The sequence below is a fragment of the Paralichthys olivaceus genome, chromosome 6 (genome assembly GCF_024713975.1).
Source record: "Paralichthys olivaceus isolate ysfri-2021 chromosome 6, ASM2471397v2, whole genome shotgun sequence".
Lineage (NCBI taxonomy): Eukaryota > Metazoa > Chordata > Actinopteri > Pleuronectiformes > Paralichthyidae > Paralichthys > Paralichthys olivaceus.
The window spans coordinates 14,193,175-14,219,421 of NC_091098.1; the positions used below are offsets into that span (position 1 = coordinate 14,193,175).

A 26,247-nucleotide genomic window follows, 5' to 3' on the forward strand; every position below is an offset into this window, starting at 1 on the left:
TTTTTGTATTTTAAGATTTAAAAAAAAACAAAACAATTAAATGTCTTTAATAACAACAGGCTGGTAACTGGCTACCTACATTTAAATTAATATCCGGATTTGTTTATACTCCTGCATAATTTTTACTCAGGAGTTCCTCAATTCAGTGTCTGAGTGTTGATAGGTGCTATTGACTGTGCTGCTTTTTTCGTGCTTGTGTTTTATTTTATTTCCGTTCATGCAGAATTGCATTCTGCTGTTGTTTAAGGATATAATTTTTTTGTCTGTAAAGCCTGTTAGATAAAAAAATGTATTAAATTAAAGCAAAACAATGTTTAAATACATGAAAGATATATTCTATCAGGGAAAAAATGTGTAAATGTAGGAATGATATAATCTTGTGATGAGAGATAAAGATTAGTAGATTATCACATACAATGTTTAATCTATTTTCTTCTGACTTGGGAGTGTTTTTTTTATATAATAAAATAATAATACTTTATTTATATAGCACTTTAAAAGATTACATACACAAAGACATAAGAAATCTAGATAAGAGCCATCTTATAAAAATGAGTCTTAAATGAAATTTAAAGGAGGACAAAGAGGTAGCTGGTCTCATTCTCAGTGGAAGGTTATTCCATAGTCGTGAAGCCCTCAGAGCTCTACCACCCTCAATTTCACACCTTACACTGGGAACTAAAAGCAACGGTTGATCTGTGCAATGCTGCTGACAGATTTAAAAACCAGCAATACAATTTTTGAATTCAATTCTGAGCTTGACAGGTAGCCAGTGCAATGTGGCGAGAATGGGGGTGATGTGTTCATACTTTTGAGTTTTTGCAAGAACTCTGGCTGCAGTATTTTTGAATAAGTTGGAGTTGGATGATAGATTTCTGGAAAAGTTCTGCAAATAATGAGTTACAATCATCTAGATGACTGAATTTGTGCATCACTGAATGGGAGAAATGATCTAATTTTGGCAATACTCCCAATTTGACCAAAAGCTGATTTGATGATATTGCTAAACTGTAGGACTGCAGGTCTGAATCAAAGACTACTCCCAGCGTTCTGGCTTTCTCTATAATCTAAATCTAAATACCCTCTGAGTGACCGGACAACATTTTACAATACTACAACTCTGTTGGTTTTGAATGTGCTACACGAGCAAACACTTCCTGACTTTTGCAGGAGGATATTATTTACATATAAAAACAGTTCAGCTCTTATTGCCACCGACTCGGCGGGAGATTTGTAGTACACGCAATGACCTACAGGTGGCGGTGTGATGCCACAACCACGTTGAGACCGAGGAAGAAGAAGACAACGCTGAAACAAATTGTAAACACAAATGGCGGAGCGTGTCAGCTGCTCCGCCCGCCAAAACACAGAAGAGGACGTGTTCAACACATAACGACCGAGGAGCTGTGTGTGTGTGTGTGTTGCTGCAGGTTAGAGAGAGGATATCTCAATGCTAGCTAAAGTTAGCTTCCACTCAGACACAGCCCGAGCAGCTCAGTTAGTGAGAGGCTGGAAAACAAATAGAAAACTTGAAACGTACGTTCAGTCATCGCTGGGCTTCGGGCTTTCCAGTGCAACCACAGACCATGGCCGTCAATGGGAAAGTCATCCCGCACACGCCGCTGGCCGTCGACTTCTGGCAGGTGCGGAAGTGTCCGGGCGCTCGGCTGTTTTTCTTGACCCACATGCACAGCGACCACACGGTGGGTTTGACCTCGACCTGGAGCAACAGGCCCATCTACTGCTCCCCCACCACCGCCACGCTGCTCAGACTCAAGCTGCAGGTGAGGAGGGTCACATGATCTCTACCATTCCACAGCTCACTTCTCTGCCTCATCCAGGGCCGTGTACTGAGGGATGCGAGCGATGAAGGGACACAACAGAGACTGATCCCACGTGTTCTGTTGCATCCACATCTGGTCGAAAGTTTTCTACACATCTGTAAAGTAAAGCTCTGGTATTTTGCTGATTGGTTGGACTGCTTTTGTATCCACGAGAGATGTTTTACATATAAACTTGCTTACTTACTTAACTTGAGTGTGTGACTGGGTCTACAAAGCCACTGTGGTTTCCAAGTTTAGACAATCAGATCAGCATTGACCAAATCATTTTCAAAACACGTCACATTCAACAGTCCTCTCGTGAACATGTTTGTTACTATGACACACATTACAAACTCGTGTTTTGGTTTGACGTGACATAACCAGTAAGGTACTGTAGATTCCAAATGTTGTCGGGATGAATAAATGGGAATGATGCAGGTTTGATGAACAGTAGCAGCCATTTAAAGGGCATCATAGATTTGATGTGTGTGTCATTTACAGATGGATGACAAACAATAGGGAAAAAAAATAAATTAAGAGATAACATGTGTGGCCTGACCACAGAGAGTGGCCAAAACTGATTTGTTTTTTTCATCCGGTGTTTTGATGGTGGTAGAGAGTGCTTATATCTTTCATAGGAGTTGAAATGGGCACAAATCTAAAAACCGAGGATCACATTATATAAACACACACCCTCTTTCATACTTGTATAAAAATATCTGCAATCGTTTATTCAAGGTTTTCCTTTAATGTATCACTTACGTGTTGCTTCACTGAGGAGTTACAAAAAGCAGATAACTTTATATCATGTGCATAATGTTGGGGAATTTAATTATTTGAACACTTTTGGGTAACAATGGCTGAGAGTGCATTCATTCACAGTAACCTGCTGCTGATCATTTCTGTTTCTGCTCAGGTAAAGGAACAGTGGATCCATCCATTAGAGCTGGGTGACCCATACATGCTGCCGCTGGATGACATTGGAAAAGAGAGGCTGACAGTCACCCTGATAGATGCCAACCACTGTCCAGGGGCTGTGATGTTTCTCTTCGAAGGCTATTTTGGTTCTATACTGTACACTGGTCAGTCTCTGAAGGCACTGGAAATTTTGTATCTGCTTTTGTAGGATGTAGGAAATATTTCTTAGGTTTTGTGTTTTTTTCCCTCTTTCTTTCCTTTCTAAGATCAAATTTAGTTTCATATGATGAACACATATTCACAGGTTTTATATTGAGTGGAGTATCACAGGAATTAATTGTCTCCCTCTTTATTTCAGGTGACTTCAGATATACTCCCTCAATGCTACGTGAGCCATGTCTAAGGACAAACACCACGATTGATGTCCTGTACCTGGACAACACCAACTGTGACCCCAACCGCACCCTCCCCTCCAGAAAGCAAGCCACTCAACAAATCAAAGAGATCATCCGCAGCCACCCTAATCACAGTGTTGTCATAGGTAATTTTGTGTAGAGCTCTTCTTTGGCACTGTTAGGTTTTCAGACATGTATAAAAGAGTTATTTTATCAAGGCTCACGAAACGAAAATTATAACTGTAAAAGTCAGATAAATAATTCCAGCCTAATATAATATGAGACTTTAAAAGGATTTTAAAAATATGCTGTTAATTATCATGTTATCCAATGTGCCATTGTTATTTTTCTGACTTTGTGATGCATCACAGGTTTGTATGCACTGGGGAAGGAGTCCCTGCTGCTGGACCTGGCAATGGAGTTTAAAACCTGGATTGAGGTGAGTTATGAGAGGATGGAGACCCTCAAAGCTCTGGAGCTGCCTGACGTTTTCACCACTGACCCCGGAGCCGGTCGTATCCGAGCCGTATATCAGTCAGAGATCTGTTTTGCCACTTTGCACCAGTGGAACAAAGAACAACCCACGTTGGCCATCTTGCCCACCAGCAGGCCCCTGGTCTCCTTCCAACCCAATGTCCATGTGGTGCCTTACTCGGACCACTCTTCTTATCAAGAGCTGGAGGATTTTGTCTCTGCGCTTAAACCTACCTCCCTTGTACCCATTGTAGGAACGCGCGCACCTGGAAGTCTCTCTGCCTTACTGCCCAGCAAAAAGCGTCCTGAAATCCTTGTGCCAGAGTCAGTCCAACAGTACATGCTGAGACAGCCTGAGATCCAGGTCGGCTCATCAGCATATACTCGCCCTCACAGCAGACACCTCAGACCGGTTGCTCCCAAGGGTGTGATATTTGAGTCTCCTCTGAAGGGGTCCATGATGTCATGTGAAGATATCTGTGGACCAGAGTCTCTGCAGCAGGATGCTTCTGAGGATGAGATGGACACAGTAAGTAATGAAAGGGAATCTGACTGTATTGTTATTGACACTAGCAAGAAACTCACCCCGAACAAAAACAGAGGAGAAGCTGGAGACACGTGGAGCCTCAACATCGTCCAGACAGTCTCAGAAGAAATGTTGATGGCAGACTCACTACCACTCAGTCAACTTGCCCAGAGTAACTTTGCTCCAGTGGAGATCCTTACAAACACTTCGGCCTGCTTGAAGCCTGTCAGGCCCACGAGAAGGCCTTTCGAAACTAATGCCAAAATAAACAACACAGCATCAAGTGGAAATTGCAACAGTCAACAAAGGGGACACAGAAATGTTGAGAACAACCACAAACCGTCAGACGAGGGCGGTATGAGTCAGCACAGTGGATGTGGGAGTGATCAGGACAGCGTGACATTATTTCAGAACAGCTCCAGTAACATTTCCTGTACTTCCTGTCACTCCTCGGCTGAGCTGAAGGAGCATTACTTAGAGGAGTTTGAAAACAGAATTTTAAAGAGTCTCCCCTTTATGGAAGATGATTTTAAGACATGGGGCCTCCTGCAGCACAGCGTTGTGCAAGGTTTCCCCTCCCCACTATGTGATGCATAATGACATCTCAGTAAATAACGTAACCTGAGGTTTTAGCCTTGTTTTCTCTGTGTTAACATAAATTCTTTAAAGCTGACTATATTCTATCCTACTTCATATAATTTTCCTTGTGGTGCCTCCTTATTTGTGGGTGGTCTGGAGTTAAGGTTGGTGTCTGTGATAGATATTTTTAAATGTTGACTAACCTCTTTTTATCATCCCACTGGCAAATAATGCAGAGGGATCAAGTTATCAGTATATCATTGCATAATTTTGTTTGTGGAGCAGAACTGAGAAATCATTTGGAATTTAGTTAATGCAATTTTGTGGTGCCTTTTGATATTTGGGGTGTGACAGGGGTTATGTCAACTCTTGATGATACTTTTTTTTTTTTTTTACCCGCCTTGAGAACCAGCTGACTTGAAATACAGTTACATGTTCTGGCCTTTATTGATTAACAGTTAAACATGAGTTTGGAGGTATTGAAATGCTTTTGCTTCAAAGAGCTGTGAGTTATGAACCAAAATCTGCATTTAGATTTAGCCTAAAAGCTCAAAGTGATAACATGTTTTTGCCATATTTCCAGATCAGCCTTTTTTTACTTACACTTAAAGGTTCAGTGTGTAGAATTTAGTCACCCTCCCCTTCCAAACATAAAGGAGAACCTGTGGTAGACTTCAGTTGTCATAAAAACTCAAAAGAACTTTAGTTTGTCCAGTCTGGACTAATGTAAAAAACAGGACGGCCTCCGTAGAGAGGACCTGCCCCTGATGTAAATATGAAGTATTCAAATATAAAGGTCCCATTCTAGGGTAAAGAAAACAACAACTCATACAATTTAAATGAAACTTATTAGTGAAAACATCACTAGGATTATTTTATATTTAATTTCAGCTAATAGATCCCTTTCACCTAAATCTTACACACTGAACCTTTCATTTTTTTCTGCATATGAGTGATTATGCTTCCATACTGGGAAAAATAAAAATGTTTGATTTAACAGCACTGTTCTTAATGAATTAGTCCACCAATAATGACAAACCATTTGTTCAAGTCTAATTTCATTATCTTGAGAGACTGTCAGAAAATTATGTAGAGATGTATATTTGAAACCATTCTTTTATTCTCTTGTGCTTTCACAAGGTCTAATGAAGAAAGCAGAGAGAGAGAGAAATAAATCCATAGTGTTTTTGCTCTGTATTATTTTTTGTACGTGTTTGATTAGAGGTTACAGCAGCTGCCTCACAGCTCTATGGATGTTTTTGTTATGTAAAACATGTTGCTGTAATATGTATGTTGAATAATAAATTGTTTCTTCATTAAATTACAGAATTACATTACATTTCATTTAGCTGATGCTTTTATCCAAAGTGACTTACAATAAGTGACACAACCATGAGGGAACAAACCCAGAACAACAAGAATCAAATAAGTGAAATTTGCTTCAAAAAAGCCAAACTACAAAGTGCTTCAATGTAAGTGCAATAAAATATATAAATTTATATATTTTTTTGTTATTGGACGTCATCTTCTTCACCATGGTGTAGTCGGAAGAGATGTGTCTTTAGTCTGTGGTGGAAGATGTGAAGACCTTCTGCTGTCCTGGTGTCAATGGGGAGCTTGTTCCACCATTAAGGAGCCAGGAAAGCAAACAGTCGAATATTCGTAGAATAACCTGCTTTACTGTTCAGATGATCTCATGGTATTGAAAGAACGACTCACGCTGCAGGACAGAGACGTGACGGAGAATAAGATTTCTGTTGTTGCAGTGTTGTTTTCCACAAGATGGCAGTAGTTTGTTACACATGTCACCTTTTACTTAAAGTCTTGCTTCTCATTAAATGAGGGTTTCAGGTTTCTGCAGCATGTCTGATTTTTGTCAGAAAAAAACTCCAATGACTCAGCACTCAACTAAACACCATGAAGCATGACCTGTACTTCTAAAACCCTCGTCAGTGTCCTCACAGCTTTAACAACCTTGTTATGTCTGAATAGGAAACTCATTTACTGGGCTACAACAACATCTCCTCTTCACCACCTTCCCTAAACAGCCTTCACCTAGAGCAGTGTAATAGCTGTAGACAGCATGGTCTTATAAAGTCATCTTAAGTTGGCTCTGATCCTAGCACGTCCCATTAGACTGCACTTTGAAAAAGTGCCTTATAAAAAGTTTTCTCTGTGTGAGGTTGAGAAACATCAGCAGAGTCATGCTGAGACATCGTATAGTCTCCGTCAGTGGGTTGTCAGATTGACACGAGCTGCCAACAGGAGTCTTTGCTTGTGCTCACAAAGGATGAATGATCGGCTGCTGCATGTGGGAGGAGGGACATCTGGGATTAGCAATCAGCTACAGGCCCAGAGTGGACTGTGTGCAGCCAATACTGATGAAGACCAGTGGAGCAAGCACAACCAAATACTTCAGAACAATAAGGCAGTAAATGTTGCCTGTGGCTGTGATGCTATTAATTGTTGCATAATTAGATCATTATTACTGCTGTATTGATGTGTAAGTAACATTTTACTATTGGAGACATTAAAGATGGACCTCGTTTATAACTAAAGGGCAGCCCCTTCTCAATAAATCAATCTATTGTTTGTAGGCACCTTTACCATGTTTCTTTTGTCCACCCATTAGTCCAAACCTGATGACATAAAGAAGAATTTAATTATTATTGTGTAAATAATCCTCACATTTTAGAAGATTCATGAATAATAAATGATCTACAGAATTATCAAAGTAGTTGCTGGTTCATTTTCTCATTCAGTCAAACAACTAATTGCTTTGGTTCTATTGTCCTGTTGTATTGTTGTTGGATCTACAGCGAATTGTGCTATTTAATAAACTTTATATAGTATGAGTCAGTTTGGTGTGTATCCAGATCAGGGGACGGATCAAGGAATGTTTTCTGTCTTTCACATTGAGAGAGAGGGAGTTTTTCTTGATTTCTCAGAGAATATATTTTGCATCTTAATGTAAAGGGAACTGATATGTATGACTATGTGTAATATGCTGTAGATCCAAATAAGAACCAAGATGTAGTGAATTTAAATGTGGTTTCATTAGGGGCCTTGGACTGAGTGACCCTGAGAGTCATTCTCGTTTTTTTGCAAATAGCTGCAAAATGGAAAAGTCAACATAGTGGAGTTAAAAGTTCATTTATAAGTAGTTTGTGGTCTAAAAGAATAAAGAAAAATTATTCAAGTCAAGTACAAATAACTTTCTTTCACAGTTGCAAGACCATCACTCCCATTGTAACCTCAATAGCCTAGAACGTCACTCACCCACTCCACTGCCACTTTTCTATAATACCCTCAGGATCAGGTGCAGGTTCAGGAGGTGCAACAGGGCACAGTACCTGCAGCCATTACAGCTCTTAAAAAGATATCCCTCCACAAACCCATTTGTTGTCTCAAGGCCATTTGCAGTCTATAAATGTTAATGAAATGCCCACGTTAGTCTGTTATGCATTTATATTCTTGTTGTTGAATGATGTGTACTGTAGTGTTGTTTTAGTATTTGTCTCATGTGATGCAATTTGTGAAGATGAATGCACAGTAACTAAGTACCATTGGAAACTGAGTAAGCAGTATATGCTCATTGTGGTTACATTCCACCACTGATAATAACTCTGCCGCAGGGTTCAAGTTTAGGCCTGTGAGATGCTCCTCCTTATACATGACCAGGATGTAACCTGCTCTGCAGTGTCTCCGGATAATCAGTTTCGCGTTGATGGATTGTTTTGCTTTGCCGATTCAGCGGCTTAGATTGTAGTCGGTCGTAATCTTTCTTGAAAGCACTGAGGGACGAACTCTTGTAGTACTGAGCCTAGCTGAATTGTAATCGAGAGAAGACAACACCCGAGACTGGATTTGCATTAAGATTCCTGCATATTTTACACAAGCCTGCATATTTTTCCCCTCTGCATCCCAGCTCCGAATGCTATTTTAAGGCAGTGCACTTGCATTGCAAAAGCAGGGATGAAAAAAACAATGATAATCTGGGAGGAAAGAATGCATTTTCCTTTTTTTCCCTTTGTTACACATGGATTGAATACAAAGCCCTCGGAGTGAGACTGGGAAATTAAAGGAAATGGAGTGTCACATACCCCTACAAGCTTCACAGCAGGGTATAAGGGCTGAGGTAATGGATTCCTCACACACACCATTACTTCAAAGTGGAAATCATGAGGATGCTTCTACCTGCAAGACCAAGCCCTGTTACCTACACTAAAACTACTTATAGAAAACTTTCCCTTCAATTTCTAGTAGGAATGTTGATCTGACTAATGCAGACATAAATAATCTCATCACACAGATATAATTTTACACATACAAAAATTAGCTGGGCAAAGTGTAAGCCAACAAAATGCCCCCAGACGGCTCCTGTGTGTCTTTGGATATTTGTCTTTTCTGCATGTGCTGTAAAAAAGACGAGAGACATCCAGCTGTGTAATTTATAGCTCCGTCGCAGCACAAGCTCTCAATAAATTCTTCAACTGTTGCTGGAGACAAAAACCAAATTCAGTTTCCCTCGAGACACACAAATAAAAAAGTTAATACACATGACAGGCTGGCACACCAAAGTTCTGTTCTGAGTATCAGAGCACTAAATCACATGGAGTCCCACATTGTTATTGGAGACTGGAGATTTTTTATAGCAGATTCGCTGCTGCTGTAGCAGAGACAAGCTCCTTGTATCTATAAACAGAGCAACAGCAGGATTTGTTCATATATTTGTGGTTTGAATCAAGATGTTAAAATGACTGTATTGTTGTTGATTCTGTATTGTGTATATAAATAACTCATTGTTTTAAGAAATATACTAATATAAATCAAGATATGCAGTGGTTAGCACTGTTGCCTGGTTTGAGTCCCAGTTCTTCCCGTGTGGAGTTTGCATGTTCTCCCTGTGTTAGTGTGGGTTTTCTCTGGGTAATCTGATTCCCTCCCACAGTCCAAAGACATGGAGATTGGAGTTAGGCCCATTGAAGACACTAGACTGATTGTAGGTGCGAATGGTTATTTGTTGGCCCTGTGAGACACTGGCGACCTGTCCAGGGTGTATGCTCCACCTCCATACAATGTCAGAGGGATTGACTCCAGCTAATCCCTGCAATCCTCAAAGGATTTAGCTATAGATAATAGATGGATGGATGTTTTTGTTGCTTTTATGTCACTGAGTCATTTAAGCTGTGACCTGACTTGAAATGCTCGTGAATAAAAACAGCTGTCTGTCCTTGTCTTCATGTTTCTTTGTGAGAATAACCTCATTCTGATAGTCTGCACTTTAACCTCACAGACCATTCAATTAAAATGTTTTTGTCTGACGTACCCTTTCAACACGTCTAGACAAACTCAAATACCTCACCACTGATAGATGCATGGCCTTCAAGGAATCTGTCAATAGTATTTCACCACAGACCACACACAGCTTTTGCCATTGGGTGTTTCAAACATGTATTACTTTGAGCCATCCATGTTGACTGACCCAAGTCTGACTCATGGTCATGGTGGAAGAGAAAGATATCTTTGTGTCAACTCGCTGGAAGGTTGTTGCTTATTGTGATAAGAATGAATAATTTCACTTTTACATATACGTATAGACAGAAAATGTGCAATAAAAATATGTGAAACATATACTATAGAATATATTTCACAAAAACATGCATGCAGTAACGTGACATACAACTTTAAGAATGTATCATATAAAAGATCGGCACCAACAAATTAATTTATATAATGAAGATATATTTAGGGAACTGATATCTGAGTGCGTGGTATTTGGTGCAGCTTGATTGAATTTAAGGGCTACTTCACATACAATCATATATCTATTCTTAGTTCAGCTAATCTAAAAGTCCCCAGGGGACACATGTACTACTGGTGAATAGAATGTTCTCAAAAACTCTTTCATTAGATAAAAATGAATAATTGCAAAAATGTTTTCATGCAACTGAGCAGTCAGTGGGCGTTGGGTGGTAGAATCCCAGCTGACCCTGACTGAGAGGTGGCTGGTTGCCAGCTTATCAAAGGGACATTTACACTCACATTCATCTATGGTCATTTTACTTTGGACTGTGGGAGGAAACCTGAGGCACTGTTTGTAGTAAGAACATGCAAACACCAGAAAGGACAGAGCTAAACCAGGGTTCAAAACCAGAACCCCTTTGTTGTCTTTCAATTAATAGTGCAAACCACTTTAGCACTGATCCACTCTGATTTACTTTTGGCAACTGCAGAAGAACCACTGAAGTACAAATACGCATCAACAACTTTACTATACACAGTACATGCATAGTGCTTGTGTCATGTCAGCACCATGGACAGCACCAAATGAAGCCACTGCCTTTTTCATTGATTTATGTATGTACTTAAACATTACACTCATGTCATTTTCCCCTCCTTCATACTCTGGGGAATAAGCTCAGGTGAAAAATACCTCCAATTAATGTATTTTCACTGGGGGGGAGTCCTCCTCACCCCCCAGTGAAGCTTCACATCTCTGCTGTTAAAACAAATGCATCAACTTGACAGACTGCTTGACTTGACACAGCTGAAACAAGAACTCTCCTGGAGGCAAAAACCAATGAGCAACATTTCAGCCTTTTAACTCAGGCCCCAGAGAAAACCTGATTTCTTATTTCCTCTCCACTTTAAAGTCTTAAAACGCTGAGTTTGACGGTTTTCGGCGGTGCTTCAAAGACAACACCTTCCTGACAGAGCTGTGTGAGAGACGAGAGGCTTAGTGATAGCAGAGGAGCAGTGTGAGTCCGTCAGACAGCTGCAGCAGACAGTAATAAAACAATTGGTTTCTGCACTTTGTAGGGATTTCTCTCAGTCTCCCTTTTTCCTGGTCTGTCGTAGAGAGTTGGAATGACGGAGCTGAACTGTGTCAAGCCCACACAGCAGCAGAGGCTGTTATCTTTTTGCTCACAGTAAACTGCTATTTCTGCCAATGTTTTGGTGTGTGGGCGTGCACAAACACACACACACATATGGCAATGTTATGTGTAATTGTGTGTCCTCAGAGGGGGTAACACAAGGCTGAGCAGGACTGAGAGGGAGGGGAGTTATCACAAGTCACAAAACATTGCTGTTGACTGGAGAGAAGGTAGAAAAGATGGATTTTGAGCAGAAGTAAATAAAATTGGGGCATTTTTCTTTCCCACAATCCATCATTGAAAACTGATTTTTCAACTCTCAACCTCAAACCGGAGACATATAGAGTTGAGAGGAGTTGTCACTTCATCGTTAAATGTTGTTCAGGGTTTTTCCGCATGGAACCAGAATTTTTGATTGTCAGTTGAAAAGAACAGCAGTGCAGCCTTACAACAGTCGAAGCCATTCATCACATTCTCTCCCATCAAAGGAGCCGCAATCAGGCAGCCATGAATTCTCTATTTTCCCATAAGACCCTGGGAGGGAGTCTCTGGTTTACACAGGCCCACAGCTACTTGTGGATGACATGACAGTGCTTCCATATGGGGGGGCTCCTCCTCTCTCCTACTGTACTCCTCCTCCTTGCAACACTCTTCCTCCCCTCCTCTGTGCTCTCTCTAATCTCCTTTTCTCCCTCGCTCCAGCCTCCCAATCCCCTCCTTCTGTCCTCTCTCCACCTGCCATCTTCCCTTCCCTCTTCTCTCTCATCTTTAAAGTCGGCCCTCCCGTGTATTTTCTCTTTACTGCCTCTTCTCCTCCTTCTCCTCCTCCTCCAGCCGCAAAGATTAGAGACCTGGCTCAGAGTCGAGGAAGGTAATCTAAGGTGTTCAGTAAACACATGCAGAGGGCACAGCCCGAGAGAGCTGGACGTGATGTCTAAAGGCCTACGTGTGAAACTACCTCTGCTTTTTTTCTTTTGAGATCTCCAAAGCCTTTTACTGCATGACAGGGGCGGTCAAACCAGGCATTGTGTGCACTTTTCAGTTTGCTGCTAAATGGCACAGATCAACCAGGGAACAATTCTCAGCCCTGAGATGGTTTATAGCTGCTGGCAGCATCAGCACTCTGAGATGTAACAGCCGCTTGATTTGCGTGAGAGGGAGTCAGTGTGGATATCTCACAGTTCTGAGAGGCTGTAGTGAAATGATTAGAGCAGGAGGGTGTTGCAATTTTTATTTTACTGAAGGGAGCATAGTAAGATTTTTTTTCTTTACCTTAAATCAACTCTTCCCTGTTGATATTATATAAAAAAGATCTAAATATAAGAAGATGTCAGTCTTTTGTGCAATGATGTGGCTGTTTATTTGTTTTTTTATTTATACTTATATATGACCAATTTGACCACAAGTCAAATTAATGAAAAAAGATGTCCATACCTAGAATGACACACAAAGACATTTTCTTATCTGACATCACTAACTGGAGGACAAACCTTCACAATTCCAAAATGTAAAATTAGTAATGTTAATGTTTGTGTGGGTTTATAACAATACTGTAGTTTGGGTTAAATTGACTACATTACTTAGCAGAGCTTCGTCATCATTTTGACAATAATAAAAACACGTTTCATGTTACGTTACAATCGTTATCATGCTTTAAAAAAACAACATGAACTGAAAGGGGAAATGAAAAGCTGTCCCCCGTGTTCAAGTCCAATGTTTTATTCACCCATACATCCAAACCACTTCCTCGTGAACTTTGTCACGCTACAACTACATCATCTTCTTCCTCTGACACTCCTGCTATTATTTGTACATCTGAGAGACGACATGTGAATATAAACATATGTGATTTTGGGACATTTTCCTGTCTCCATTTTGAAAGCTCTCTATCAGTCAGATCAGCTGCGGCTCACTGGTGGTACTGCAGTTGCTATTGTTCCATAGAGAGTGGCTAATGTATCACTTGTTTGTCATAAGAGTGTAACTGCTAATTTCACCTCTGATTGTACACATTGTGGAAACATTAGGCTCAGTAAGTTCAATATCATTATTAAAAGAAGCTTGTGTGAAGCAACTACCACCCTTTTTCTCTTTAATTCTCTAATAAACACAAATTATATAAATAAAACATTTAATTAACTGGTTTGTTCATTTGTCAAAAAAGTAGAAAATAACACAGACATTCAGATTATTGTCAACAATAAGAAAACCAGTAAATATTTATTCATGATAAGTATTTTTTCTTAATCAAATTAATATTTACGGGTTATTTATCCACATAAACAAATATTTGATTTGTTGACAATTTTCTGTCGTGTGAAAAATGTATTCAACTACTTGTTAAATCTCTGCAGGCAATTAAAACTGTATTGTTATTGAGTTTATTAGGTGCAGACTCGTTACCTTCTTCTTGTACTGTGCTGTTTTGCGGTGGCAAGTACAATTAAATGAAATCACTAAACTCTCCCTGACATTTTCAATTTCACTGTTGTTTTTGCCCATAATGGGGATGCATTTTTATGGGGAACAGGCTGTTCCAGAGAGCAGCAAACAGTAAACAAGTCTCCAGGAAGTAATGACATTCAGCATATTGAATTTTCAGCATCCTCATACTGTGGATACTCAGTTCTTCTGTATTTTTTCCCCTTCATTATTAGTTGATGTTATTAATGAGCTGGTCGGTCATTAGCTGCTGCTTTGTTATTTCTTGAATGCCAATTTTTGTCCTTTAAAATCAGAAGATGTGACATTTGTGATGTGATACACCTGAGGGTTAATCCAAACTTAAAGAATATCTGATAAAATATGAATAAGTGTTCTTCATTTTAAATAGAAAATGAACATGCCAACAAACATATGGCATCTCTTGTCAGTGAATGTGACACATTGATTAAGATGATTCATCATGATTATTTTCTATGTGGATGGTGATCCCAGCTGACGAAATCTCCAGCACATTATTTCATATGGGCTGTAATGGGCAACCGCCCAGCACTCCACTCTGGCTCCATTACAGTGCACTGAAAACACATTAATTCATATCACATTGTCCTTTATGGTAAACTAATGATGATTTATAGCCTATGTAAGGGTGGCCAGTGAGTAGAAGTGGCGAGTCCATTTGGCTGCTGTGTGAGACCTGTGCTTTAGGCCCGAGGTGAGTTCACTGTGAGCAGCAGAGCAGAAAGGTTGCCGTGGAGAGCTACACCATTAGTATGAGTGGTGAGGGAGAAGCTGTAACGATGCCTCCCACTAACTCTAAATCCTAATGTGAAAAAAATAATACAGTATATGTTTTCAATTGACCTGAGCTCTGCAAATTGGTGGATGTTGTCCTGCCCACCATCTGACATGAAGCAGCTCACCTTGCTGCTGGAGAACCTGGAGGCTGGTGGAGGGCGGAGCTGGAACTGACACACCAGCAAGAGATCTGGTTCTGGTTGGTTTCCAGGTCAATACTGAGTCCACCCTGATCTCTGATCAGTGAGGGAATATCTTTCCATCCTCGCCCAGGAGGTATGTAAACAACCTTTGAACAGATTCAAAACAGCCACTGAGGCCAGAACTCTGTTTTAACTACTCAAAAAGACAAAAAGTTGGGTGTGGAATAAAAAAACTATTACAGAATGTTTGAGAAAAGTAAAAAACCCCTTGGACCTTCAATTCAAGGCTTTAAATTCATCATAATGATTGTTGTTGAGTGGCATTTTCACACTGGGAGTTCTGTTTTTTTCTTTTTGACACTAAGTGTGTCGAGTGCTTCATGAGTATTGTATGTATGTTAGAATGTTAGTTATTATTGTTCTTCCAAATTAAATTTGCAATTGAAACGCTTGTTTAATTAATTTTTCTTCTGTAGTTTTTTTATTCTGAATGATTGATGCAGTCAAAATATTGAAATAAGCAGAAGCATAACTACAGTGCCAACTACCCATACAGATATCAATTCTGATGTGTCAACATTGTGAATAGTCAAATTATATTCAACAAATTTAAAAATTCAGGAATAAAGGACTGATTCCACAGTTTGGGAAATGAGATTGAGAGTTGTAGATGATAAGACTGATACTACCCTCATGTCTGGTGGGTTAGTTTAGCTCAGTACAAACACTGGACACAAAGAGAGAGAGAGAAGCCTCTGATAGTGGTGACAGGACGGCAGGAGGTAATGTCAGCCGGCCAAGAAATAATCCTTTTTGTAAAGATGAAACACACACGATGTAACATGTTAATGATTGAGTTTTATAGATGAGAGATAAGATAGAGTTTTATTAATCCTGGAAAAAATTATTGTGCCATATCTTGCCTCAAGGTTGCAATAAAAAAGAACAATATAATAGTACATTAGGTAAGGTGTAAAAATATCGAGCGTAAATGAAATAATAAAAGTGATAATGCACATAAAGCACATAATAATAAAGGATATAAGGAGGTGGATTTGTTACGTATAGACAGAACCAGGATAACTGCGCTGTTCCCTTTGTTTCCAATGGTTTTATTGATTGTACAGATTTGATAGTCAATCCTTCCATTTGACATTTGGCCGTGGGGTGAACAAGTTTTGAACTAGTACTTCTAGTATCTCTGCTGTTTAGTACAAACTGAACTGAGGGTGTTCTTTTCACTTTCTATTTTGGTTCATAAAATGTTGCCTGCCAGAGCCCCAGAGTAAATTGGTGTAATTCGTTCTGAGCAGCAATCTCTCGTGAATGTTTTCTTCTCCCTTTTTTGCATATTACACGTGTGAAATGTTTTATATATATATATATATATATATATATATATATATATATAAGTAAAGTAATAATTCTATGTCATTAGCTGTTGATTTTCTTCCTGGCTTCCAGTCACTGGTTATTGTTCGGGCAGTGGGTGGGTGGGTTGGGGAGGTGACGGCTCCATCTTAAGCTGGTAATTTATGGCTCCAGCTGCTGTCTCCCTCTCCCCAGGTGGACGGCTTGATTCATCAGCAGTGCTTCTTATTATAGGGAGAAAACACGTTTCTAAGCAGAACACATTCTGTGAGAGGATGTAGCACTCACTGCTGATTGGACACCAGCCTCTCTAGGGGTCTGATGTGGGGTTGCAAACCAACCATATTGTTAAAAAGAAAAAGAAAAAAATACTGCGATAAAAATCTCGTGTTAGCAGCATTTCTAATGTATGAAAAAGAAAAAAAAAGGGAAATGTAGAGCAGAAAGCCGGGTTTAAAGAGGAACTCCATTGATTTTTCACATCAAAGTCTATTTACAGGTCTCCAGGAGTTACACTGCATGTGAGAAAAAAAAGTTGTGTAAAGCCTTTTGTGGCTCCAGAGGGAGCTGGATGAAGTCTGCTAAGTGGGCGAGACGGAACACTACAAGAAGAATACAACAAAAAAATTTGGGGGTATGGGATTGGAGTGAGTTAAGGAGTGAGTCTATCATTCTGTCGTTTATCTCTGCCTGAGGCTGCAATGGATTAAGGCAAAACCAGCCACAACTGGCATAACACCAGAATCTCTGACCTGACTTTTAGCTATCAGACTGCATTGTGGGTATCGTAAGCACCAGGTTTTACAAAGCAAGAAATCACACTGAATAGATTTAAACGGAATGTGCGGTTTTCTATGGAAGTAAATCATTGCCATAATATATCATAAACTGTATAGTAGCAGCTGAAATTAAAACTGAAATTGTTCAATGTAATCGCTGGGTTGAAATTGCATTTAATTCTTCTTCACTAAGATATTTGACTTTGAAATTGTATTTCTAAATTTATATAGACTGAATTTAACTTATTTCCATTATATATATATTTATTTTTGGGTTGCTCTATTTTAATATAAATGTGTTAACTGTTTTGTGCAGCACAGCAAATTCACTATCATTTGAACTTCAACACTAAGTTGTTGTGCTGATGCATTCTGACCTTCAATCTTCTGCTCCCCTTGGCTCTACAGAGCTTTAGAATGAATTTCAACTCATTATTTAGTCGGCCAGCCCAAATCTTTATTGTTTTAGTTCACTCTCACTGGTCTCATAATGTTGTCCTCGCCTGCAGCAAGGATAAAAATGATCTAAAAACCCAGTTCACGCTGCCAGCTCAGCATCAAACAGCACACAGGAAGCTTTTATTTCCACATGTTTCCTCAGGAGTTGGTCGAGACCATACAGTCTATGGTCGAGACCAAAAACACAACTAAAAGAGAGTGAATATTCTTCTTATATTCATAAGGTGGCCAGAAGCAAGACTCTAATAAATAATATACTACTCTTTAACTCCCGAAGGTGTAAATAAGCAACAGTTTGCAAACACATTCATCATTTGGCTCTAGACTCCAAGTGTAGATTAAAAAAATATGTGAATGTTTCCACTGACATTATCCTGAACCCCTTGACTCTGCCTACAGAATCCTATAATGTTCACTGTGCTGATACGTCAGTAATTTCTTCTTTTACATTTTCAATCAGTAATGTAAGTTACTCTTCCATCTTATTTGTGATCAAACACACACACACAAAAAGAATATCTTGCATTCTGCCAAAGTTGTCAATATTTTATTAATCTTTTGTTAAGGCAATCCATTACAAAGCATTTCACAAACCACAGTATGACGACAATATCATGTCCAACACCTGGTTTGGAAATTATTCAGCATGCACGTCAGAGACCAAGAGAGGTATGTAAACAACCTGGGATAAAACAGGAGTAGTGGCGAGAACAACCCATACAGTATGTGTCTCATAGGAACAGAATGGAAAAAAACCCAGAGATACAACATGCGAGAAGTGGCTGACATCTCTAATTAACAAACAAAGCACATGGCAGATGCACTAATCAGGTGAAATGAAGGCAGACTACCACACTTCCTGCTGTTTTGGCACAAACATGCACATTGTCTAAGAAGGCAAAGTTCATCCAAACAGATTTGGCACTGGATAGTCTTTATAGGGGGCTTATGTACATAATTAGTGTTCAGCCTCAAAGAAAATTCTAAATGAAGGGATAATCTAAACCTTTTCCACAGAGAGAAACAATTGAATACTTGTAATCGTTTTGACTGAAAAACACGTCTCATAATAATGAATGCTTCACAATTGCATAAGGGTCATTGCTGTGCTCATTTCATATTTATTATTTTCTACTGAGGGAAGCAGATTTTTGAGGGTGCTAGTATTTTAAGTTACAGGCCTCAGGGAGTAAAAAGACGATAGCTTGTTGTTATCTTAGCAGAACTGCCAAAAAAAGCAATTTTTTTCTTCATTAAATAATTTCAATTAGCATTAATTTCACAACTATGTGTGCACACAACATACAACACCCCCCACCCCCCCACCCACGCTTCATATGTTTCATTCGCATTTGCATTCACACTCAGTTTATGAGCTGCATGCTGACTCTGACTTAACGGGCATCACGCCTGCAGAATGACAAACTTTCCCAGGTTTTTCGGAGTAATGAATACCTTGTAATTGTTTTGAAATTTAAAAAAAAGTGAAAAGTAGAATTTAAAGAGATCACTTGCGAAGTACATATATCACATATTTATATTTGAATGATATTTAAGCTAGTATAATTCATAATAATTATTTAACTATATTTAATTACAAACATATTCAAAGTATAATAATTATTTCTTTTTGGCTTGAATGGCTTTCCGTAGAGGTATACTGGTATTTATGAGTGTCGTGTCACGAAACTTAACGGCCTCATTCGGCAGCAGATTAAACGCTGCTTTGTCTTTTGAGGGGGAAATGTCATAAGTAATAAAAAAATTCAAAACAATTAAAAAAGAAGAAATATGGAGCTGGGCCTGTGACAGAGAAGTTCACTGCCACTGGAGTGTAAAGCAGTCAGAGGATGTAAAATGGCTCACAAAGATCATAAAGCAACATGAATTACATAAACACAAAACAGCAGTGAGAAAACAAATGTAAGAGCTCCACATTCTCAGAGAACAAATCTTTGTAAACTTTAGTTCTCCAGCATCATTCAAGAAAAGTCTTTATAGGTCTGTAAAAACTATATAACCCAATGAATCAAAAATAAACTCATTTCATTCCATGAATGTTTACTTTCTCCTTGAGGCAATGTAAATAGCCACAGTTGAATTGTAAACAAGTCTTGACTTTGAATATTGTACAAGGCTCAGCGACACTGTTAATTTTCATCACTTCAAAGATCATTAGCGAAGAGCTGTAAATATAAAAAGTACACAACACTGGTGGAGACAGTGTGTGTCAGTCACTGAGGCTGTAATCGTCTTAATCTCGCATCAGTTTTATTGTCGCTGACATTTTCTGTGTGCACATCTTAAACACGAGACCTGCTGCTGCCGGCAGAATAACACCTGGGTCACTGAATTTGGATATGTTTCCATATAATAGGCACATTTGGATCGAGTTATTGAGTGACAGAGAGATATTAGTGAAAATAATGGCCATTAGAGATAACAGACATGTACACAATGGATGTCAAACATATTGATGTACAGTCAGTTGAAAGAAATGCAATGAATATGTTGATTTGAATTGAGTCATAAAATATTACAGTGGCATTGTGTCGTAGGTATTTAAATTGTATCCCTGTGTTTTGCTATAAAATGGACTCGTGAGCATTGGTGTAAAACAATATTAGCTGGGAACAATCAAAGTTAATTTGAAAACGTAAAACGCACATGTGAGATGCTGACTGAATCACAAAAGATGTACATCGTGACTGTTCTTGTTTTTGTGTAATCACATTAGATCCTTTTAAAAAAAACATTCAACGCTAAATATATCTCAAACTTTGTTGCGAGATTTGTGATTTTTTTCCGTTTTCACTCAGGGAAAACAAATCAGTTTAACGGGAGAGGAAAGTGGGTATTAGTTGACATCAGTCTTTCAAAAGGTCTTTTGAAAATACTGAGCAAAATCCCAGACAATAAACCAGAACCACAACAAATATAATGGAAAGAAACACAAACTGGGATGTAACAAATGAGATTTGGCAGCATGACTTAAGCAGTGTAATTTACGTCTCTGCAGACTAACAAGGAGAAAAAGTGAGTGCTTTGAATTATGCATCAAGTTTTCTGTAAAAATACTGTTTCTGGGATAAATATGAGCTCATCTAAATACATCAGTATAATAGTGTTCTTATGAATATACTTCCTATTGTTATTCTGTTAAAATGATCATGGAAGACGATGTTAAAGCTGCATTGTAAACTCAACATGAGATCCTTTCCATTATTTTCATTGTGGTAGCTGTTATGTTAAAATATTGGTTTTCAGCTTATTAACATTACAACCTTTGTGCTTTTTATTTGGACAGTAACTAGTGCATTCTGTTTGTATAAACATTAGAAATATGTATAAGACATGGCGCTGGAAAAATGAGTATGGCAGCAGCTCACAGCGGGTCCTCTACATTACAGCTTGCAATCAAAAATCATCCATCAGTGAAAATGGTCCATAAACTGCTGAATAGGTTTCATCTCATGCTTTTATATTACAGTCCTTATCAAAGTAGAAATGGGTTTTTTTTTTTTTTACACTGGTCAAAAATATAAGATGGAAAACTACGAGGGGAATATGACTCTATTGCCCGCCCTTTAAAACCCCCTCAAAGGAATAAATTATTTCTGCAATAAATAAATAAATAAATGTATTAGTACACACACGATCTCCTAGTTTCACACACATCAACTCCAAAAGGTATCACAAACATGATACACACTGGCACATTCTAATATATTTATGCCTTCAAACAGGCCCTCTCTACGGGTTTACTTGCTATCCATTACATCACCACTTTGACAGGTTTGACAGCGAACGACTAAAACCTCCTCATTTCACCGGGCTCCACTCAGCGCTCTCATCCTCAAGCACTGAGAGAGAGAAGCAAAACCTCCCCAATCATCAGCCGGCTTCCCCCGGAACACTCTCAATGCTCCAGATCAAAATGGAGTCTCATCACGTTTTTTGTTTAGCTGTATCAATATCTACGAAAGGGCCTCAAAGCGTTTCCATCTTCCCCTTAAAAGGACGGTTGTTGGAGGCGGGTTCCAATCGATCCCGATCACACCCTATACCCCAACCCGGAGCTGTGTAAGTGTGTGTGGGGGGGCTCAGACAGGGTTGGTCTGGGAGTTGTCGTCGGGGGGGTAAACTGGTGGGACGGTGTTGGGTTTGATGCCTCTGCTCTTCATGGAGGAGATGAGCTGGTCGGGGATCTCAGCCAGCACGTCTTTAGCCAACCTCGCCATGCTCAGCACATGGTTACCTGTGCGGTCCATGTAGTCTCTGAACGGGACAAACTGTTGTGACACGAGAAAGAAAGGCGTGACTTTATGAAAAGAATGTGTCGTGTCTGAAGTTGTGCGTTGGGATTAAGGGCACTTTCACACCTCAGACTTTAGACTTTAGACTTTAGAAATTAGTTTGACCAACAGAGGGGGTCTCGGTCTGAATCAAATGAATCATGGTTCATTTTGTTTGCAATGTGAAGGGTTTTTTGGGACATTTGGACGAGTTGCAGGCAGATGAGACAGCATTAAGAAAAAATAAGTGTATGTGGTTCGCAGGATTGCTGCAATCATCACTTCAGACAATATTTATTGTTTGATATTAATAAAACAGTGGCAAAGAAATTCAATAAGTAAATGCTCCATTCAAAAAGAGGAACCCATTTTTTCTGCACACTTTGTTAAAAAACGTTAGTGAAAACAAACAGCATGCGGAATTGACAAAACACAGACGTCAGACACACGACCATCTACAAACCAATCAATGATAAGAAAAGATGGACACAGCCTACACAGGTGATGAGGACAGGATGCACGTATATGTATGTTGTACAAAATTCTTTAGTTTGCTTCCTAAATTACAATGTGAAACCAAAACTAACTGGAGCAAATGTAAACACTGTACCAAAGACATGAACCTTGGTTTAGACAAAAGTTTTGACTTTAATTAGCTGATGTAACACTACGCTTTGTGAACATGTTATTGTTCCATTATTATATATTCAACACGTGTTTACATTCTGTCATTTTGCTTACTAATATACAGTATAACACTGTGGGCTACACACGTACTTAAATAACCTAGGTTACATCAAAATATCTTCCATGTGACCTTTATACCCATCATTAAATAAATGCAACAACAACTGCACAGCTGCCGTGTTGAATTGAAGGTTTGCAGAGTAAATGACTCAGCATGATTTGTGTTGCTGGAAAAAAAAAGCAGATATCTGAGTCTTCAACTTTCTCAATGTCATCTCCACCCTCAACAACACCTCAAACAACCCGAGCTGATGACTCACAGTATTTGCTGTCACTACATGGCTGCTCTGTAGTCGCTGTCGCCCTGACACGTAGTTAAATATTTGAGGAGGCTTACTAGGGGGATATATACGCTCCGTAATTATTCCATAACCCCTTAACTGACAACTGTAATTCAAGCTTTAGAATATCACCAGTAGTGGGGCCACAAATGTAAATTGATGTAGATGTTTTTGAGTAAGTTGTGTAATGTTGGTAGTAGAGAAGTGTGGAAGTCACTAAAATTTGAGGTTTACTCTCGTTAGAGCAAGAATACGTTAATGAAGGTTTGCATTCATTTGCTACTTTTGATGGTGAGTATTTAAATTGGGAAATGATTTACATTTTAGCCTCAGTGGGACAGACAGAGGGAAGGAAGATGCAAAATAAGAGCATTGGAACAAAAGGGACAAGGAGTGTCTATCCATCAGTTTCTGATGGGCAGTGGAACTAAAAAAGTCCAGTTTGGAAACAGCTCATTCATTGTTTGGTAAATGTCCTGTTAATATACTGGTATTTAATATAACATGTGTACAATTAGAGGTGACACTGGATCAAAGATCAAAAATGATTTGAAAGAATTACCTTAGTACCACACCCATGTATTTCACTTTGGAAACAAACAAACAACACTTCCACATCCACAAACAAAAATGTCCACTAATGGAGTTGACACATTTCAGTGGTAGACACATTTCAGTCGTTGTGCTTTTGGCAAACAAACCTTTCCTTCACCTCAAAAACCAAACATTAGAAAACGTCTCACCTGTACAATGTCTCTCTCTGCCAACTTCCCTCTTGAGGAGATCCTGATGTCGTCACCGTCCAGCTCCACCATGGCTACAGACAAAAGATGTTTCGTGAAAAAATGATCTGCCGTGTGTGTTCATTTCCAAAGGGCACACATTAAAAAATGATTCTCATTCTGTCAATTGAATAACTGTTACACAAGCTGTGTGTTTGAATAAACCACCTCTGATTATTTTTCATTAGGCAATTTTCCCCAGAGAACTTATTTTTCTCACCATCAAACTCAGCTTGACCGACTCCGACAATGATGATAGACATGGGGAGTTTAGCTGCCTGTCATGAACAAGAAAACAGTCTGTGGTCATTCACATACCTGGAAGAACACAAACTGTATTTTCTAGGAGTTTTTTTTTATCAGAGCATTGATGGGTTACAATTCCAATTATTAGCTTTTTTCCACCATTTCACTTTTCATCCCGCAGTGTCAACATTAATCTGCAGGCACATTTCCCCGGAGTTTAAAGCAATAATGAACAAAATAAGATAAAAATCAACAATACACAGCATCATTACTGGATTGTGTTTCACATTCCATTATGTTGCACAGTTTAGTTTTCCTAACGACGGAGAGACAATACAAAATACATTTTACAGCCAGCATACTACACAATGTTTTATTTACTACTATACAGTGTTCACATTGTAAAGGCTGCTTTGACAGTGCAGAATACCAAAGAGCATAAGCTTCCACACTGTTCTTGTACTTGATGTTCCAAAAACATTTAACATAAAACGTACACACATATAGACTTAGATGCTATTTTCATCAAATATGATTCCTCATTATTTATTAATCGTTTTTTCATGTAGATATATTTCAACATACTGTCACAGTCAAAACACGAGAGCCGTGTCCTAATCAACTCCGATCTAAAAAAAAAAAACAAAGTGACAAAATACAGTTGATCTTAGGAGTTCCTCCGCTGCACGAGTCTGACCACAGTCCTGATGTGGAGAATGTGAAAGCTCAGGCATGAATGAATGATACGTGCTGGTGGTAGAAATGCATTTACAGGAGTAAAAGTGGGTCAGCTTTCCTGGAAAAACCTCCCAAGGGGGAGGCCTGACACAGATACGAGTAAACAGACTGAGGAGGACCACCCTCTCCATGTTCTCCATCATTATTCTGCCTCCATCCGATTCCATCTTTCCCTCCACTGGGCTCATTCCTCACAACCTTTCGCTCTCTACACAAGAATACATGCAGTCGGTTTGCCCCTCTGCAGCCACAGAAACCCCCAAAGGCACATACCTATGATTGCCAGATCAGATTCTGTAACCAGAGCTGAATTATTCAGGATACACCATTTATTACTTTGCCTTTACAGTAAAGTGGCTCAGGGGATCTTGCTTCATCAACCTGTCTGAACTCATACTTCCTCCTCTCACAGCACAGAACGACAAACACGCAAAGGCTGACAGCAGATGACTGAACTCATGGGTATTTTTATTTTATTTTTTCAATTAAGGACTATTGGCACTTGAATATTTTCTGTACATTTGCCGTACACATGCTAACACTTTAATATCCTGTATGTTCTGGATTGTTCATGTAATTAAACTCTTAGGTTTTCTCCAAATCTTTCAGGTTGGATAAATTCTGCATCGGCTCATCCAGCTCTTCCCTGAAGCTATGTGATGTCTTCGCTGGGTGAAATATTATCAGTCGAGACTCTGTTTTCTAGGGCAGCTGTGCTCCATCAAAGTGGAACATTTTAGAAGTATCATGAGCCATTTTAAGTACATTTCCACAAAAACAATGCTGATATAATTTGTGTTTGTAAACTCAAAGATCAGTGGGTTTAAACAGTTTGGTTGCATGGCATGAATTTGTATTGAGGAAGTGAAGAGGTTATTTGTAAGATGTAAGTAAATGCAGAAAAACTCACTTTCACGATTAGGATAAAAAAAGAAATAAAACATAACAAAATCTAGTGTCACAATAATGTGACACAAAATTTGTTTTTGAGACATATCATCAATCATTTCAATTGTCTTTATGATTATTGCTATTATTATCAATACATTTAGATTTTTTTTTAGCTGAGTTTCCAGAGTTTAGTGTATAGGTGAAAGTTTTGCTCTGTGGATTCAAACTAGGTACATGAACTCTGCCAAACACAATCCTTTAAGTGCGGTTTCACTTTAAAATATTCATAGTTTTAGAATAAACTGGCCGAGCCATCCAGATAAACTGACAACCGCAGACATAATCTAATACATGAGCACAGATGAATTTATTTTTGGTATAGCAGGTCAGAAAGAGAGAGGGAGAGAGGCCCTCTTCTATAATTTATGATTCTAAAATTAAATTTGGGGCTTAAAGGAAAAATATCAAAGCGAGAAGTGGGAGTTTGTATTCACCCGAGAGGCCATCCTGTTAGATGTGTGGACATATTAGTCACTGAGGGCTAAGCTGAAGCTGTGCTGAAACAAGAAAAAGTGGAATAAACATTTTGGTGCAGTTTGGCCAGTAGCAGTAACATTACCAACAGATATCTGATATCTGCAGCAGGGAAAACAAATGAGAAAGCAAAAGTGGAGGGATGAGC

The 26,247-nt window shown here is 39.0% G+C and overlaps 2 protein-coding genes across 3 annotated transcripts in view; one reads left to right on the plus strand and one right to left on the minus strand.

Moving 5' to 3' along the window:
• Window positions 1-1,300: 1,300 nt before the first annotated feature.
• Window positions 1,301-6,036, plus strand: dclre1b (DNA cross-link repair 1B). Its single transcript, XM_020089398.2, has 4 exons — window positions 1,301-1,784; window positions 2,740-2,905; window positions 3,100-3,282; window positions 3,508-6,036. The coding sequence occupies exons 1-4, from the start codon at window positions 1,587-1,589 to the stop codon at window positions 4,731-4,733; spliced, it is 1,773 nt and encodes a 590-aa protein (XP_019944957.2). The 5' UTR covers window positions 1,301-1,586; the 3' UTR covers window positions 4,734-6,036.
• A 12,074-nt stretch (window positions 6,037-18,110) lies between these two features.
• The window catches only part of cpne5a (copine Va), a 68,098-nt gene continuing 59,961 nt past the window's right edge, over window positions 18,111-26,247 (minus strand). For both annotated transcript variants that reach the window (XM_020089491.2, XM_020089490.2), the window contains 3 exons: window positions 23,911-23,968; window positions 23,652-23,725; window positions 18,111-21,877 (listed from right to left, as the gene is read on the minus strand). In XM_020089491.2, coding sequence (XP_019945050.1) covers window positions 21,689-21,877; window positions 23,652-23,725; window positions 23,911-23,968 — 321 coding nt within the window. In that variant the 3' untranslated portion in view covers window positions 18,111-21,688. The remainder of the gene's footprint in view (window positions 21,878-23,651; window positions 23,726-23,910; window positions 23,969-26,247) is intronic.